Genomic DNA, 19,490 nt, shown 5'->3' with positions numbered 1-19,490 from the left:
TGTGTTCTTCACTGCTTTAAACTTGGAAATGAATGCAGTCATTGGTCTGCGTGCTGCTTTGTTCAGAGAGCTGATTGGCTGTTGACAGTGTTTGATCAGAGCGTGTCAGCCGTTACCATGGTGACCATAAAGGTCAGAAACAGGAAGTGTTTGTGTCCAATCCTGAAGCCTGTCACCATTCTCCTCTCACAGCTTCACTGAGAAGCTGCAGCTTTACAGGAAACACTGGATCTTTGTTTCATACTGACTGTGTTTAGTACAATACTGCTGACAGCACCACCCACTCACTCCATCACTCTACTTACTCCAGAGTCTCCAGTCTGTAGTCTGGACTCTGCTGAAGATCAGACAGCTGCTTTACATCTGGATCCTTCAGGTTGTTTCCCCACAGGTCCAGCTGTCTCAGATGGGAGGGGTTGGACTTCAGCGCTGCTGCCAGATAATCACAGCTGATCTTTGACAAACCACAGCTCATCAATCTGTATAAAGAATGAAAGATGTAAGTTTATTAGACAAAGTGTGAGCTTGAAATCATTCAGTGTTTCATCATCTGTTCAGAGCTGAAGAAGGTTCAGAATGTAGAAGTTTAGAAAATGGAAACTCCAAACAGCTGAAGCCAACAGGAAGCAGCTTCAAACAGGAAACTGTGCAGAGTTTCAGACTATATGTCCTGATGCAGCCAGTTGGATTTTGGAGATTTGAATCTCTGTTCTGTGACTAAGTCCTTGAATCATTTCTTCCAGTTGGTCCAACAAGACAGACTAAGTGTTGGACATGTGTTGTGGCTCCATTAGGGGAGCTTCTAAATGTGATGTGATGGCCCCTCTGGGTCTGTCAGGTCACAGCACTGAAGAGAGCTCAAACTGGGCACACAGTTGTTCCAGTCTGGACCAAAGACTCTATACTGGGACTGAGGGACTGCTTTGACTGCACCCACTGGGACTTTTTAAAGGCTCATGTTCTCACTTAGATCATCAATTTCTACTTACATTTCTTTCTGGGAAAAATGGGGATTACTTTGGAAACAGGAAGTATTTTCCCCAATAAGCAGCCCTGGATTAGTAAATCACTCCAACATGTTCTCAGGCAGAAGAAGCTGTCTTGTTATGAGGGAGAGAAGAAAAAGATTGAGGCACAGAAACTTGTTGAAAGAGAGATAAAGCAGCTAAAATCAGGTGTAAAAGTAAAGCAGAGGATGAGCTGAATAAAGGACACTCAAGGCTGGCTTGGAAAGGAATGAAGTCCATGGTGGGGATGCAGAACAAGGAGCAAAGATGAATGTGATGCTGAATCAGCAGAAGACTTGGACTCATTTGATTCCAGCTTTGATATCATTGATTTCAATGAAGAGCTTTGTGATTGTAGCAAAGGGCTGGTAGCTCTGAGAGTCCCACTGATGAGGTGTTTGTGTGGAAATCTCTTAGTGGGACCAAAGAGAGAAAAAGCCCTGGTCCTGATGCTGTGGGAGGGAAATGATTGAAGTGTGCTGTGAGGAACTGACTGGGAGATTTTCACACATTTTCCAGTCCTCCTTGGAACAACAGGAAGTTCCCAGCATATGGAAACAAAGGTTAAGTGTCCTATGGCACTCAGTGATGATGGTGCTGTGGCCCCACCACCTCCACCTCTTTGTAAAGGAACTAACTGTAATCTGAAGCTTCAAATGAAACTAAGACTTCCTCCACTAGGTGGCAGTGTCTGATGAGAAAGTGTTAGTGGAGCTGGCCTGGAGTCAGAAACAGGAAGATGCAGGATTTGGGCTGAAATGGGGAAAAGTGGTTAGCACTAGTGCCTTAAAGCAAGAAGGTTGTAGGTTGAAGCTTGTTGGCCTTTCTGTGGAGGTTGGATGTTCTCCCACAGTCCAATGAAATGCTGCTTAGGTTCATTGGTGCTTCTAAATTGGCTGTAGGTGTGGATGTGAGAGAGTGCTTCTCTGTCTCTCTCTGTTGGCCCTGTGATGGACTGCTCACCTGTGCAGGTGGACCACGCCTCTTGCCCTATGACAGCTAGGGCACAGGCTGCAGCCCTGTGAGCCTAAGCTGAATAAACAGTTAGCAAAAATGATCCATAGATGGCCTGAAATCCCCCAGTTAGCAGTTTGGTAGATAGCTATGACATGCTAATCCCATCCAGCAGCTGTATTCTACCTGTAAGCTGATCCCTGCTGAGCCAAAGCACTTTTTCATATACAAATTACAACCTTTAATAGAAACCTATTGGTCAGCATCTTATTAGCCTGCTGTTAGCTTCATTCCACAGAAAACTGAGAGAAACTAACAGAGTTGATAAAGAATAAAGAGAAATGTGCTGATTTAAAGCCTTTGAAGTGCTTCAGATGATCTCTGTCCACTTCTGTCCACTCATTCATTCATGTAAGCTTTCTAATGCAGCTTTGATCTTCACAGTCTGCTTCATGAAACTCATTCTAACCCTGAATGTCAGAGTGTTCCTCCTTCTCTTTCCCATCATTCATGCTGGCAGTGGAGGAGATTTGGATGTTGGACTGTGTTTTGGATGATGTGTGTATGTTTGTGTTGGACTGCTGTCTGTAAAGCAAACGCACATTTTGCTTTGGATTTCAGTGTCAGACAGACTTTAAGGTGGAATGAAGAGTTGGAGAGTTTCACAGTGAATTATCCAGTGGAGGATTTTTCTTCTTCTTTGAAGGTTTGAAATGTGAACATTGTTCTGCTGCAGTCAATGGACTAAACCAGAGAAGAAGAAAACAGACTTTACCATGAAGATCCTCAGTGTGGATCAGTATAATATCAGCCTGATGTCTGCAGTTTAGTGTCAGCACAACTTTCACATCATATTCATCTCAGCACAACTAAAACATGCTGACTGACCTCAGAGTTTCAAGTCCACATCCTGGACTCTCCAGGAAACCACACAGATGCTTCACTCCTGAATCCTGCAGCTTGTTGTTGGAGCTCAGCTCCAGCTGTCTCAGATGGGAGGGGTTGGACTTCAGTGCTGCTGCCAGATAATCACAGCTGATCTCTGACAAACCACAGCCCCACAATCTGTATAAAGAATGAAAGATGTAAGTTTATTAGACAAAGTGTGAGCTTGAAATCATTCAGTGTTTCATCATCTGTTCAGAGCTGAAGAAGGTTCAGAATGTAGAAGTTTAGAAAATGGAAACTCCAAACAGCTGACAGAGTTCATACGCCTTTGTCAGGGTCAAATTCAAGCAAGACCATGTGAAAATTAAAACACATCATCCTAGGTGAACTTAAACACCTTTGTTCCCCTTTTGTTAAGACATAGAAAAGTACACCACACAAAAATACTGCAAAAGGAAACGGTCGCCTTATATACATAGTGTATAAACTCAAAATGCACATTTCACTTCAAATTAAGATTAAGGCTTTGAACAGATCACATAGTTCAGTTCAACATATAAGACTTTAAGAATGCACAAGCATCTACTTAAAATCTATTTAATTTATCATCCATGATATTATTTTGTACAATTCCAATGTATTTTGTTCATCTCCCTTAAATAAACAGGCAGTCTTAAAGTATGAAATATTCATATACAAACACATATAAATGTGTGTACTGTCTCAGTGGCTGATAGTACCCCACAGGCCTCAGTGTGAGCTTGAAGACATTTATAATGTTTAAGTAGTTTAATGTGCAGGTGCTGACGATAAACACATTTTGAATGAAAGCCGGGGAACTTTGGTAGCACAGAAACAAGTGGCTATTCTTTGTGACTATATGGATCACTCACAATACCATTATTTCACACAAAGGCACCAAATTAATACTCAAAAAAGCTGCAGCAATACACACAAATATAAACAGTACTTGGTGACAACTTTGCTTTTAGCCTTTAACCCTTCTTGACTACTTTTGATGTGGCCTCTATATTTTACCTTTAAAAACAGTTTATCTTGCCAATCTGTTATTTTCTCATTTTGACCAAATGTATCAGCACAATTTATCTAAATTCAGACAAAATTTAAAATACAAGTAGAAAGTGATATTTTGACTGTAAAAACCACACACATGTTTAACGAATCATCTTCATAACTTGAAATGCAAATAGAGATTGTACATTTTTAAAAATACGCACACGTTTTGCAAACAACAAAGTTATATGGTACTATTTACCAAAAAATGCAGCCAAGGCTCAGACGTTTTTCATATAATCATTTCAAACTATTTACAGAACAATCAGGTGTCAAACAATAGTTTGTGTCACTCTAACACATATGAGAACAGCACAGGGATAAACCTGCAGGTCTGACAGCAGGTGTGTCACTCAGCGTTTACACTGCAATCTGCCTTTGTTGGCTTTAAGGCAGCAACTGTGACGATCACTAGTAGAACTGACACACAAAACAAAACAACAGCTACACACTAAATACACAAGACAACAAACTAACTTGAGACCAAACACGGTAAACGTCACAAATCTCTCACGTATCAAAACTCTCTCTCTCTTTCGCTCACTCGCTCTCTCTTGCCGGTCACTCCTAAAACTTCCCCCTTTTGCTAAACAACCAAATGTCATGTTTCCATATCATTTTTGATTGGTCGACATGGTACATTTTCCCACCTATAGGGCTTTGGAGCGTGATGTCACGGGAGATGGGCCATGCCCCCTTCCGCCATGACAGTAGGCCAGCCAAAGGATACCATTTCAGCTATGGATCGTACGTGTTGTGTTGTCGGTTGCAACGTTAGATCACACGATCGTGAAGGCAAGAAGCTGGATAACGGGCTCTCTTTTCATCGTTTTCCATCCTGGAGGCAACGTGAGGGATCCCATGTATCCGATATTACTAAACAAAGACGTCAGGCTTGGATTGCAGCGGTGAGACGAGCGGATATCGAGTTCTCTGCAATCCCCAGCTTTTTGTTGGTTTGCTCACGGCATTTTCTTTCCGGTGAGTTCTAAATTAATTCATATCACTCTTTAAAGGCTTTTAGTGTTATTTTCAACGTGCTGAGGTCATAGATAATGAGATAAAACATGCTAATGTGTGATGCTGCAGAACCACATCATGTCGACTGAGTAGCTTATGATTTGGCATTATTGCAGGCAAACCAGCATATGAAATGGATGTAACAAATCCAGACTGGGCACCAACACTGCACATGGGGCATGACGACATACCTGTATCAGACTCGGACCGGCACTCAAGGCGTACGCAACGGAAGCGAAAAAGAGCACCCATCGGAGGTAAACAACCCCCCCCCCCCCCTCTAAAAACATACTAAATTGCTATCACTGTACACTAATCCGCACATAACTTCCAGATGAATCACACACCTGTCATTGGAATATTGGTGTACATTTACCTTATGTCTAATTTTATCTTACAGGCTTTCGTTATGCAGCTGCAGAGTCTGAAGGTGTGCCCCGTGCAGAAGTGATTGATGAAGATCTGACAGAAGACCAACAGCAAAATCACAATGTCATGGAGGCAGTGGACAGCAGTTGTGTTGGACAAGTGGAGGTTGAGGTACCAGCTGCAAATGTGGATATACTGAAGAAATGTAAACCTTTTAAAATGATGACAGATTACAAACTCTCAGCTGTGTCTGTAATCAAACCTCTGTAACTTTGCTTCACTTCAGCAGCATCAGCTCATGTTCACATGTTGATTCATGGTTTGCTTCAGTTTTTGATGGACTGCAGAATATTTTGAAGGTTATCTGCTATAAAAAGCCAGAACAGGAAAATCTGCTTCATGTGTTTCTGTTTGATCCTCAGTGACTTTGACACAAAGGCCTCTGCTGTGATGATCACACCTCTGATCAAGTCTCACAGTGTCAGCTTTGTTTTTATACATATGGATATGTGCTGATAAATGATCAGAGTTATAATATTTCCCACTGTCTGCTGTGTGCCGTGACCTTTGACCTGCTAAAGACAGTCAGCTGTGGATTATTCATTGTTGTGTCTGATACTTAGAACTGTGAGGAAGAACACTACACAGTTAATCAGGGTCCCCTCTCTCTGAATCAGGAAAGCTGGGCAGGCCGCGTGTGGGCCGCGGGCCATACGTTGAGTCTCACTGTTTGAAATGTGAACATTGTTCTGCTGCAGTCAATGGACTAAACCAGAGAAGAAGAAAACAGACTTTACCATGAAGATCCTCAGTGTGGATCAGTATAATATCAGCCTGATGTCTGCAGTTTAGTGTCAGCACAACTTTCACATCATATTCATCTCAGCACAACTAAAACATGCTGACTGACCCCAGAGTTTCAAGTCCACATCCTGGACTCTCCAGGAAACCACACAGATGCTTCACTCCTGAATCCTGCAGCTTGTTGTTGGAGCTCAGCTCCAGCTGTCTCAGATGGGAGGGGTTGGACTTCAGTGCTGCTGCCAGATAATCACAGCTGATCTCTGACAAACCACAGAGACTCAATCTGTATAAAGAATGAAAGATGTAAGTTTATTAGACAAAGTGTGAGCTTGAAATCATTCAGTGTTTCATCATCTGTTCAGAGCTGAAGAAGGTTCAGAATGTAGAAGTTTAGAAAATGGAAACTCCAAACAGCTGACAGAGTTCATACGCCTTTGTCAGGGTCAAATTCAAGCAAGACCATGTGAAAATTAAAACACATCATCCTAGGTGAACTTAAACACCTTTGTTCCCCTTTTGTTAAGACATAGAAAAGTACACCACACAAAAATACTGCAAAAGGAAACGGTCGCCTTATATACATAGTGTATAAACTCAAAATGCACATTTCACTTCAAATTAAGATTAAGGCTTTGAACAGATCACATAGTTCAGTTCAACATATAAGACTTTAAGAATGCACAAGCATCTACTTAAAATCTATTTAATTTATCATCCATGATATTATTTTGTACAATTCCAATGTATTTTGTTCATCTCCCTTAAATAAACAGGCAGTCTTAAAGTATGAAATATTCATATACAAACACATATAAATGTGTGTACTGTCTCAGTGGCTGATAGTACCCCACAGGCCTCAGTGTGAGCTTGAAGACATTTATAATGTTTAAGTAGTTTAATGTGCAGGTGCTGACGATAAACACATTTTGAATGAAAGCCGGGGAACTTTGGTAGCACAGAAACAAGTGGCTATTCTTTGTGACTATATGGATCACTCACAATACCATTATTTCACACAAAGGCACCAAATTAATACTCAAAAAAGCTGCAGCAATACACACAAATATAAACAGTACTTGGTGACAACTTTGCTTTTAGCCTTTAACCCTTCTTGACTACTTTTGATGTGGCCTCTATATTTTACCTTTAAAAACAGTTTATCTTGCCAATCTGTTATTTTCTCATTTTGACCAACTGTATCAGCACAATTTATCTAAATTCAGACAAAATTTAAAATACAAGTAGAAAGTGATATTTTGACTGTAAAAACCACACACATGTTTAACGAATCATCTTCATAACTTGAAATGCAAATAGAGATTGTACACTTTTAAAAATACGCACACGTTTTGCAAACAACAAAGTTATATGGTACTATTTACCAAAAAATGCAGCCAAGGCTCAGACGTTTTTCATATAATCATTTCAAACTATTTACAGAACAATCAGGTGTCAAACAATAGTTTGTGTCACTCTAACACATATGAGAACAGCACAGGGATAAACCTGCAGGTCTGACAGCAGGTGTGTCACTCAGCGTTTACACTGCAATCTGCCTTTGTTGGCTTTAAGGCAGCAACTGTGACGATCACTAGTAGAACTGACACACAAAACAAAACAACAGCTACACACTAAATACACAAGACAACAAACTAACTTGAGACCAAACACGGTAAACGTCACAAATCTCTCACGTATCAAAACTCTCTCTCTCTTTCGCTCACTCGCTCTCTCTTGCCGGTCACTCCTAAAACTTCCCCCTTTTGCTAAACAACCAAATGTCATGTTTCCATATCATTTTTGATTGGTCGACATGGTACATTTTCCCACCTATAGGGCTTTGGAGCGTGATGTCACGGGAGATGGGCCACGCCCCCTTCCGCCATGACAGTAGGCCAGCCAAAGGATACCATTTCAGCTATGGATCGTACGTGTTGTGTTGTCGGTTGCAACGTTAGATCACACGATCGTGAAGGCAAGAAGCTGGATAACGGGCTCTCTTTTCATCGTTTTCCATCCTGGAGGCAACGTGAGGGATCCCATGTATCCGATATTACTAAACAAAGACGTCAGGCTTGGATTGCAGCGGTGAGACGAGCGGATATCGAGTTCTCTGCAATCCCCAGCTTTTTGTTGGTTTGCTCACGGCATTTTCTTTCCGGTGAGTTCTAAATTAATTCATATCACTCTTGAAAGGCTTTTAGTGTTATTTTCAACGTGCTGCGGTCATAGATAATGAGATAAAACATGCTAATGTGTGATGCTGCAGAACCACATCATGTCGACTGAGTAGCTTATGATTTGGCATTATTGCAGGCAAACCAGCATATGAAATGGATGTAACAAATCCAGACTGGGCACCAACACTGCACATGGGGCATGACGACATACCTGTATCAGACTCGGACCGGCACTCAAGGCGTACGCAACGGAAGCGAAAAAGAGCACCCATCGGAGGTAAACAACCCCCCCCTCTAAAAACATACTAAATTGCTATCACTGTACACTAATCCGCACATAACTTCCAGATGAATCACACACCTGTCATTGGAATATTGGTGTACATTTACCTTATGTCTAATTTTATCTTACAGGCTTTCGTTATGCAGCTGCAGAGTCTGAAGGTGTGCCCCGTGCAGAAGTGATTGATGAAGATCTGACAGAAGACCAACAGCAAAATCACAATGTCATGGAGGCAGTGGACAGCAGTTGTGTTGGACAAGTGGAGGTTGAGGTACCAGCTGCAAATGTGGATATACTGAAGAAATGTAAACCTTTCAAAATGATGACAGATTACAAACTCTCAGCTGTGTCTGTAATCAAACCTCTGTAACTTTGCTTCACTTCAGCAGCATCAGCTCATGTTCACATGTTGATTCATGGTTTGCTTCAGTTTTTGATGGACTGCAGAATATTTTGAAGGTTATCTGCTATAAAAAGCCAGAACAGGAAAATCTGCTTCATGTGTTTCTGTTTGATCCTCAGTGACTTTGACACAAAGGCCTCTGCTGTGATGATCACACCTCTGATCAAGTCTCACAGTGTCAGCTTTGTTTTTATACATATGGATATGTGCTGATAAATGATCAGAGTTATAATATTTCCCACTGTCTGCTGTGTGCCGTGACCTTTGACCTGCTAAAGACAGTCAGCTGTGGATTATTCATTGTTGTGTCTGATACTTAGAACTGTGAGGAAGAACACTACACAGTTAATCAGGGTCCCCTCTCTCTGAATCAGGAAAGCTGGGCAGGCCGCGTGTGGGCCGCGGGCCATACGTTGAGTCTCACTGTTTGAAATGTGAACATTGTTCTGCTGCAGTCAATGGACTAAACCAGAGAAGAAGAAAACAGACTTTACCATGAAGATCCTCAGTGTGGATCAGTATAATATCAGCCTGATGTCTGCAGTTTAGTGTCAGCACAACTTTCACATCATATTCATCTCAGCACAACTAAAACATGCTGACTGACCCCAGAGTTTCAAGTCCACATCCTGGACTCTCCAGGAAACCACACAGATGCTTCACTCCTGAATCCTGCAGGTTGTTGTTGGAGCTCAGCTCCAGCTGTCTCAGATGGGAGGGGTTGGACTTCAGTGCTGCTGCCAGATAATCACAGCTGATCTCTGACAAATAACAGTCCCTCAATCTGTATAAAGAATGAAAGATGTAAGTTTATTAGACAAAGTGTGAGCTTGAAATCATTCAGTGTTTCATCATCTGTTCAGAGCTGAAGAAGGTTCAGAATGTAGAAGTTTAGAAAATGGAAACTCCAAACAGCTGACAGAGTTCATACGCCTTTGTCAGGGTCAAATTCAAGCAAGACCATGTGAAAATTAAAACACATCATCCTAGGTGAACTTAAACACCTTTGTTCCCCTTTTGTTAAGACATAGAAAAGTACACCACACAAAAATACTGCAAAAGGAAACGGTCGCCTTATATACATAGTGTATAAACTCAAAATGCACATTTCACTTCAAATTAAGATTAAGGCTTTGAACAGATCACATAGTTCAGTTCAACATATAAGACTTTAAGAATGCACAAGCATCTACTTAAAATCTATTTAATTTATCATCCATGATATTATTTTGTACAATTCCAATGTATTTTGTTCATCTCCCTTAAATAAACAGGCAGTCTTAAAGTATGAAATATTCATATACAAACACATATAAATGTGTGTACTGTCTCAGTGGCTGATAGTACCCCACAGGCCTCAGTGTGAGCTTGAAGACATTTATAATGTTTAAGTAGTTTAATGTGCAGGTGCTGACGATAAACACATTTTGAATGAAAGCCGGGGAACTTTGGTAGCACAGAAACAAGTGGCTATTCTTTGTGACTATATGGATCACTCACAATACCATTATTTCACACAAAGGCACCAAATTAATACTCAAAAAAGCTGCAGCAATACACACAAATATAAACAGTACTTGGTGACAACTTTGCTTTTAGCCTTTAACCCTTCTTGACTACTTTTGATGTGGCCTCTATATTTTACCTTTAAAAACAGTTTATCTTGCCAATCTGTTATTTTCTCATTTTGACCAACTGTATCAGCACAATTTATCTAAATTCAGACAAAATTTAAAATACAAGTAGAAAGTGATATTTTGACTGTAAAAACCACACACATGTTTAACGAATCATCTTCATAACTTGAAATGCAAATAGAGATTGTACATTTTTAAAAATACGCACACGTTTTGCAAACAACAAAGTTATATGGTACTATTTACCAAAAAATGCAGCCAAGGCTCAGACGTTTTTCATATAATCATTTCAAACTATTTACAGAACAATCAGGTGTCAAACAATAGTTTGTGTCACTCTAACACATATGAGAACAGCACAGGGATAAACCTGCAGGTCTGACAGCAGGTGTGTCACTCAGCGTTTACACTGCAATCTGCCTTTGTTGGCTTTAAGGCAGCAACTGTGACGATCACTAGTAGAACTGACACACAAAACAAAACAACAGCTACACACTAAATACACAAGACAACAAACTAACTTGAGACCAAACACGGTAAACGTCACAAATCTCTCACGTATCAAAACTCTCTCTCTCTTTCGCTCACTCGCTCTCTCTTGCCGGTCACTCCTAAAACTTCCCCCTTTTGCTAAACAACCAAATGTCATGTTTCCATATCATTTTTGATTGGTCGACATGGTACATTTTCCCACCTATAGGGCTTTGGAGCGTGATGTCACGGGAGATGGGCCATGCCCCCTTCCGCCATGACAGTAGGCCAGCCAAAGGATACCATTTCAGCTATGGATCGTACGTGTTGTGTTGTCGGTTGCAACGTTAGATCACACGATCGTGAAGGCAAGAAGCTGGATAACGGGCTCTCTTTTCATCGTTTTCCATCCTGGAGGCAACGTGAGGGATCCCATGTATCCGATATTACTAAACAAAGACGTCAGGCTTGGATTGCAGCGGTGAGACGAGGGGATATCGAGTTCTCTGCAATCCCCAGCTTTTTGTTGGTTTGCTCACGGCATTTTCTTTCCGGTGAGTTCTAAATTAATTCATATCACTCTTTAAAGGCTTTTAGTGTTATTTTCAACGTGCTGAGGTCATAGATAATGAGATAAAACATGCTAATGTGTGATGCTGCAGAACCACATCATGTCGACTGAGTAGCTTATGATTTGGCATTATTGCAGGCAAACCAGCATATGAAATGGATGTAACAAATCCAGACTGGGCACCAACACTGCACATGGGGCATGACGACATACCTGTATCAGACTCGGACCGGCACTCAAGGCGTACGCAACGGAAGCGAAAAAGAGCACCCATCGGAGGTAAACAACCCCCCCCCCCCCTCTAAAAACATACTAAATTGCTATCACTGTACACTAATCCGCACATAACTTCCAGATGAATCACACACCTGTCATTGGAATATTGGTGTACATTTACCTTATGTCTAATTTTATCTTACAGGCTTTCGTTATGCAGCTGCAGAGTCTGAAGGTGTGCCCCGTGCAGAAGTGATTGATGAAGATCTGACAGAAGACCAACAGCAAAATCACAATGTCATGGAGGCAGTGGACAGCAGTTGTGTTGGACAAGTGGAGGTTGAGGTACCAGCTGCAAATGTGGATATACTGAAGAAATGTAAACCTTTTAAAATGATGACAGATTACAAACTCTCAGCTGTGTCTGTAATCAAACCTCTGTAACTTTGCTTCACTTCAGCAGCATCAGCTCATGTTCACATGTTGATTCATGGTTTGCTTCAGTTTTTGATGGACTGCAGAATATTTTGAAGGTTATCTGCTATAAAAAGCCAGAACAGGAAAATCTGCTTCATGTGTTTCTGTTTGATCCTCAGTGACTTTGACACAAAGGCCTCTGCTGTGATGATCACACCTCTGATCAAGTCTCACAGTGTCAGCTTTGTTTTTATACATATGGATATGTGCTGATAAATGATCAGAGTTATAATATTTCCCACTGTCTGCTGTGTGCCGTGACCTTTGACCTGCTAAAGACAGTCAGCTGTGGATTATTCATTGTTGTGTCTGATACTTAGAACTGTGAGGAAGAACACTACACAGTTAATCAGGGTCCCCTCTCTCTGAATCAGGAAAGCTGGGCAGGCCGCGTGTGGGCCGCGGGCCATACGTTGAGTCTCACTGTTTGAAATGTGAACATTGTTCTGCTGCAGTCAATGGACTAAACCAGAGAAGAAGAAAACAGACTTTACCATGAAGATCCTCAGTGTGGATCAGTATAATATCAGCCTGATGTCTGCAGTTTAGTGTCAGCACAACTTTCACATCATATTCATCTCAGCACAACTAAAACATGCTGACTGACCCCAGAGTTTCAAGTCCACATCCTGGACTCTCCAGGAAACCACACAGATGCTTCACTCCTGAATCCTGCAGCTTGTTGTTGGAGCTCAGCTCCAGCTGTCTCAGATGGGAGGGGTTGGACTTCAGTGCTGCTGCCAGATAATCACAGCTGATCTCTGACAAACCACAGACCCACAATCTGTATAAAGAATGAAAGATGTAAGTTTATTAGACAAAGTGTGAGCTTGAAATCATTCAGTGTTTCATCATCTGTTCAGAGCTGAAGAAGGTTCAGAATGTAGAAGTTTAGAAAATGGAAACTCCAAACAGCTGACAGAGTTCATACGCCTTTGTCAGGGTCAAATTCAAGCAAGACCATGTGAAAATTAAAACACATCATCCTAGGTGAACTTAAACACCTTTGTTCCCCTTTTGTTAAGACATAGAAAAGTACACCACACAAAAATACTGCAAAAGGAAACGGTCGCCTTATATACATAGTGTATAAACTCAAAATGCACATTTCACTTCAAATTAAGATTAAGGCTTTGAACAGATCACATAGTTCAGTTCAACATATAAGACTTTAAGAATGCACAAGCATCTACTTAAAATCTATTTAATTTATCATCCATGATATTATTTTGTACAATTCCAATGTATTTTGTTCATCTCCCTTAAATAAACAGGCAGTCTTAAAGTATGAAATATTCATATACAAACACATATAAATGTGTGTACTGTCTCAGTGGCTGATAGTACCCCACAGGCCTCAGTGTGAGCTTGAAGACATTTATAATGTTTAAGTAGTTTAATGTGCAGGTGCTGACGATAAACACATTTTGAATGAAAGCCGGGGAACTTTGGTAGCACAGAAACAAGTGGCTATTCTTTGTGACTATATGGATCACTCACAATACCATTATTTCACACAAAGGCACCAAATTAATACTCAAAAAAGCTGCAGCAATACACACAAATATAAACAGTACTTGGTGACAACTTTGCTTTTAGCCTTTAACCCTTCTTGACTACTTTTGATGTGGCCTCTATATTTTACCTTTAAAAACAGTTTATCTTGCCAATCTGTTATTTTCTCATTTTGACCAACTGTATCAGCACAATTTATCTAAATTCAGACAAAATTTAAAATACAAGTAGAAAGTGATATTTTGACTGTAAAAACCACACACATGTTTAACGAATCATCTTCATAACTTGAAATGCAAATAGAGATTGTACATTTTTAAAAATACGCACACGTTTTGCAAACAACAAAGTTATATGGTACTATTTACCAAAAAATGCAGCCAAGGCTCAGACGTTTTTCATATAATCATTTCAAACTATTTACAGAACAATCAGGTGTCAAACAATAGTTTGTGTCACTCTAACACATATGAGAACAGCACAGGGATAAACCTGCAGGTCTGACAGCAGGTGTGTCACTCAGCGTTTACACTGCAATCTGCCTTTGTTGGCTTTAAGGCAGCAACTGTGACGATCACTAGTAGAACTGACACACAAAACAAAACAACAGCTACACACTAAATACACAAGACAACAAACTAACTTGAGACCAAACACGGTAAACGTCACAAATCTCTCACGTATCAAAACTCTCTCTCTCTTTCGCTCACTCGCTCTCTCTTGCCGGTCACTCCTAAAACTTCCCCCTTTTGCTAAACAACCAAATGTCATGTTTCCATATCATTTTTGATTGGTCGACATGGTACATTTTCCCACCTATAGGGCTTTGGAGCGTGATGTCACGGGAGATGGGCCACGCCCCCTTCCGCCATGACAGTAGGCCAGCCAAAGGATACCATTTCAGCTATGGATCGTACGTGTTGTGTTGTCGGTTGCAACGTTAGATCACACGATCGTGAAGGCAAGAAGCTGGATAACGGGCTCTCTTTTCATCGTTTTCCATCCTGGAGGCAACGTGAGGGATCCCATGTATCCGATATTACTAAACAAAGACGTCAGGCTTGGATTGCAGCGGTGAGACGAGCGGATATCGAGTTCTCTGCAATCCCCAGCTTTTTGTTGGTTTGCTCACGGCATTTTCTTTCCGGTGAGTTCTAAATTAATTCATATCACTCTTGAAAGGCTTTTAGTGTTATTTTCAACGTGCTGCGGTCATAGATAATGAGATAAAACATGCTAATGTGTGATGCTGCAGAACCACATCATGTCGACTGAGTAGCTTATGATTTGGCATTATTGCAGGCAAACCAGCATATGAAATGGATGTAACAAATCCAGACTGGGCACCAACACTGCACATGGGGCATGACGACATACCTGTATCAGACTCGGACCGGCACTCAAGGCGTACGCAACGGAAGCGAAAAAGAGCACCCATCGGAGGTAAACAACCCCCCCCTCTAAAAACATACTAAATTGCTATCACTGTACACTAATCCGCACATAACTTCCAGATGAATCACACACCTGTCATTGGAATATTGGTGTACATTTACCTTATGTCTAATTTTATCTTACAGGCTTTCGTTATGCAGCTGCAGAGTCTGAAGGTGTGCCCCGTGCAGAAGTGATTGATGAAGATCTGACAGAAGACCAACAGCAAAATCACAATGTCATGGAGGCAGTGGACAGCAGTTGTGTTGGACAAGTGGAGGTTGAGGTACCAGCTGCAAATGTGGATATACTGAAGAAATGTAAACCTTTCAAAATGATGACAGATTACAAACTCTCAGCTGTGTCTGTAATCAAACCTCTGTAACTTTGCTTCACTTCAGCAGCATCAGCTCATGTTCACATGTTGATTCATGGTTTGCTTCAGTTTTTGATGGACTGCAGAATATTTTGAAGGTTATCTGCTATAAAAAGCCAGAACAGGAAAATCTGCTTCATGTGTTTCTGTTTGATCCTCAGTGACTTTGACACAAAGGCCTCTGCTGTGATGATCACACCTCTGATCAAGTCTCACAGTGTCAGCTTTGTTTTTATACATATGGATATGTGCTGATAAATGATCAGAGTTATAATATTTCCCACTGTCTGCTGTGTGCCGTGACCTTTGACCTGCTAAAGACAGTCAGCTGTGGATTATTCATTGTTGTGTCTGATACTTAGAACTGTGAGGAAGAACACTACACAGTTAATCAGGGTCCCCTCTCTCTGAATCAGGAAAGCTGGGCAGGCCGCGTGTGGGCCGCGGGCCATACGTTGAGTCTCACTGTTTGAAATGTGAACATTGTTCTGCTGCAGTCAATGGACTAAACCAGAGAAGAAGAAAACAGACTTTACCATGAAGATCCTCAGTGTGGATCAGTATAATATCAGCCTGATGTCTGCAGTTTAGTGTCAGCACAACTTTCACATCATATTCATCTCAGCACAACTAAAACATGCTGACTGACCCCAGAGTTTCAAGTCCACATCCTGGACTCTCCAGGAAACCACACAGATGCTTCACTCCTGAATCCTGCAGCTTGTTGTTCCTGCTCAGGTCCAGCTGTCTCAGATGGGAGGGGTTGGACTTCAGTGCTGCTGCCAGATAATCACAGCTGATCTCTGACAAACCACAGCGACTCAATCTGTATAAAGAATGAAAGATGTAAGTTTATTAGACAAAGTGTGAGCTTGAAATCATTCAGTGTTTCATCATCTGTTCAGAGCTGAAGAAGGTTCAGAATGTAGAAGTTTAGAAAATGGAAACTCCAAACAGCTGACAGAGTTCATACGCCTTTGTCAGGGTCAAATTCAAGCAAGACCATGTGAAAATTAAAACACATCATCCTAGGTGAACTTAAACACCTTTGTTCCCCTTTTGTTAAGACATAGAAAAGTACACCACACAAAAATACTGCAAAAGGAAACGGTCGCCTTATATACATAGTGTATAAACTCAAAATGCACATTTCACTTCAAATTAAGATTAAGGCTTTGAACAGATCACATAGTTCAGTTCAACATATAAGACTTTAAGAATGCACAAGCATCTACTTAAAATCTATTTAATTTATCATCCATGATATTATTTTGTACAATTCCAATGTATTTTGTTCATCTCCCTTAAATAAACAGGCAGTCTTAAAGTATGAAATATTCATATACAAACACATATAAATGTGTGTACTGTCTCAGTGGCTGATAGTACCCCACAGGCCTCAGTGTGAGCTTGAAGACATTTATAATGTTTAAGTAGTTTAATGTGCAGGTGCTGACGATAAACACATTTTGAATGAAAGCCGGGGAACTTTGGTAGCACAGAAACAAGTGGCTATTCTTTGTGACTATATGGATCACTCACAATACCATTATTTCACACAAAGGCACCAAATTAATACTCAAAAAAGCTGCAGCAATACACACAAATATAAACAGTACTTGGTGACAACTTTGCTTTTAGCCTTTAACCCTTCTTGACTACTTTTGATGTGGCCTCTATATTTTACCTTTAAAAACAGTTTATCTTGCCAATCTGTTATTTTCTCATTTTGACCAACTGTATCAGCACAATTTATCTAAATTCAGACAAAATTTAAAATACAAGTAGAAAGTGATATTTTGACTGTAAAAACCACACACATGTTTAACGAATCATCTTCATAACTTGAAATGCAAATAGAGATTGTACATTTTTAAAAATACGCACACGTTTTGCAAACAACAAAGTTATATGGTACTATTTACCAAAAAATGCAGCCAAGGCTCAGACGTTTTTCATATAATCATTTCAAACTATTTACAGAACAATCAGGTGTCAAACAATAGTTTGTGTCACTCTAACACATATGAGAACAGCACAGGGATAAACCTGCAGGTCTGACAGCAGGTGTGTCACTCAGCGTTTACACTGCAATCTGCCTTTGTTGGCTTTAAGGCAGCAACTGTGACGATCACTAGTAGAACTGACACACAAAACAAAACAACAGCTACACACTAAATACACAAGACAACAAACTAACTTGAGACCAAACACGGTAAACGTCACAAATCTCTCACGTATCAAAACTCTCTCTCTCTTTCGCTCACTCGCTCTCTCTTGCCGGTCACTCCTAAAACTTCCCCCTTTTGCTAAACAACCAAATGTCATGTTTCCATATCATTTTTGATTGGTCGACATGGTACATTTTCCCACCTATAGGGCTTTGGAGCGTGATGTCACGGGAGATGGGCCATGCCCCCTTCCGCCATGACAGTAGGCCAGCCAAAGGATACCATTTCAGCTATGGATCGTACGTGTTGTGTTGTCGGTTGCAACGTTAGATCACACGATCGTGAAGGCAAGAAGCTGGATAACGGGCTCTCTTTTCATCGTTTTCCATCCTGGAGGCAACGTGAGGGATCCCATGTATCCGATATTACTAAACAAAGACGTCAGGCTTGGATTGCAGCGGTGAGACGAGGGGATATCGAGTTCTCTGCAATCCCCAGATTTTTGTTGGTTTGCTCACGGCATTTTCTTTCCGGTGAGTTCTAAATTAATTCATATCACTCTTGAAAGGCTTTTAGTGTTATTTTCAACGTGCTGCGGTCATAGATAATGAGATAAAACATGCTAATGTGTGATGCTGCAGAACCACATCATGTCGACTGAGTAGCTTATGATTTGGCATTATTGCAGGCAAACCAGCATATGAAATGGATGTAACAAATCCAGACTGGGCACCAACACTGCACATGGGGCATGACGACATACCTGTATCAGACTCGGACCGGCACTCAAGGCGTACGCAACGGAAGCGAAAAAGAGCACCCATCGGAGGTAAACAACCCCCCCCCCTCTAAAAACATACTAAATTGCTATCACTGTACACTAATCCGCACATAACTTCCAGATGAATCACACACCTGTCATTGGAATATTGGTGTACATTTACCTTATGTCTAATTTTATCTTACAGGCTTTCGTTATGCAGCTGCAGAGTCTGAAGGTGTGCCCCGTGCAGAAGTGATTGATGAAGATCTGACAGAAGACCAACAGCAAAATCACAATGTCATGGAGGCAGTGGACAGCAGTTGTGTTGGACAAGTGGAGGTTGAGGTAGCAGCTGCAAATGTGGATATACTGAAGAAATGTAAACCTTTTAAAATGATGACAGATTACAAACTCTCAGCTGTGTCTGTAATCAAACCTCTGTAACTTTGCTTCACTTCAGCAGCATCAGCTCATGTTCACATGTTGATTCATGGTTTGCTTCAGTTTTTGATGGACTGCAGAATATTTTGAAGGTTATCTGCTATAAAAAGCCAGAACAGGAAAATCTGCTTCATGTGTTTCTGTTTGATCCTCAGTGACTTTGACACAAAGGCCTCTGCTGTGATGATCACACCTCTGATCAAGTCTCACAGTGTCAGCTTTGTTTTTATACATATGGATATGTGCTGATAAATGATCAGAATTATAATATTTCCCACTGCCTGCTGTGTGCAGTGACCTTTGACCTGCTAAAGACAGTCAGCTGTGGATTATTCATTGTTGTGTCTGATACTTAGAACTGTGAGGAAGAACACTACACAGTTAATCAGGGTCCCCTCTCTCTGAATCAGGAAAGGTGGGCAGGCCGCGTGTGGGC

The 19,490-nt window shown here is 41.0% G+C and overlaps 2 protein-coding genes across 2 annotated transcripts in view; both read right to left on the bottom strand.

Annotated features, from left to right (window-relative positions):
* LOC112433238 (NACHT, LRR and PYD domains-containing protein 12-like) overlaps positions 1-19,490 on the bottom strand; it is a 428,555-nt gene that overhangs the window by 121,275 nt on the left and 287,790 nt on the right. The gene's annotated exons all lie outside the window — the stretch shown is intronic.
* Positions 12,943-19,490, bottom strand: part of LOC143414151 (protein NLRC3-like) — a 31,807-nt gene continuing 25,259 nt past the window's right edge. The window contains exons 9-10 of the mRNA XM_076877883.1: positions 16,329-16,505; positions 12,943-13,138 (exon numbers count right to left, since the gene is read on the bottom strand). Of these exons, the coding sequence (XP_076733998.1) occupies positions 12,943-13,138; positions 16,329-16,505 (373 nt within the window). The remainder of the gene's footprint in view (positions 13,139-16,328; positions 16,506-19,490) is intronic.

Source organism: Maylandia zebra, linkage group LG3, assembly GCF_041146795.1.
Source record: "Maylandia zebra isolate NMK-2024a linkage group LG3, Mzebra_GT3a, whole genome shotgun sequence".
Lineage (NCBI taxonomy): Eukaryota > Metazoa > Chordata > Actinopteri > Cichliformes > Cichlidae > Maylandia > Maylandia zebra.
The sequence above is the reverse complement of the archived record's forward strand: the minus strand, read 5'-3'. Positions and strand labels throughout refer to the sequence as shown.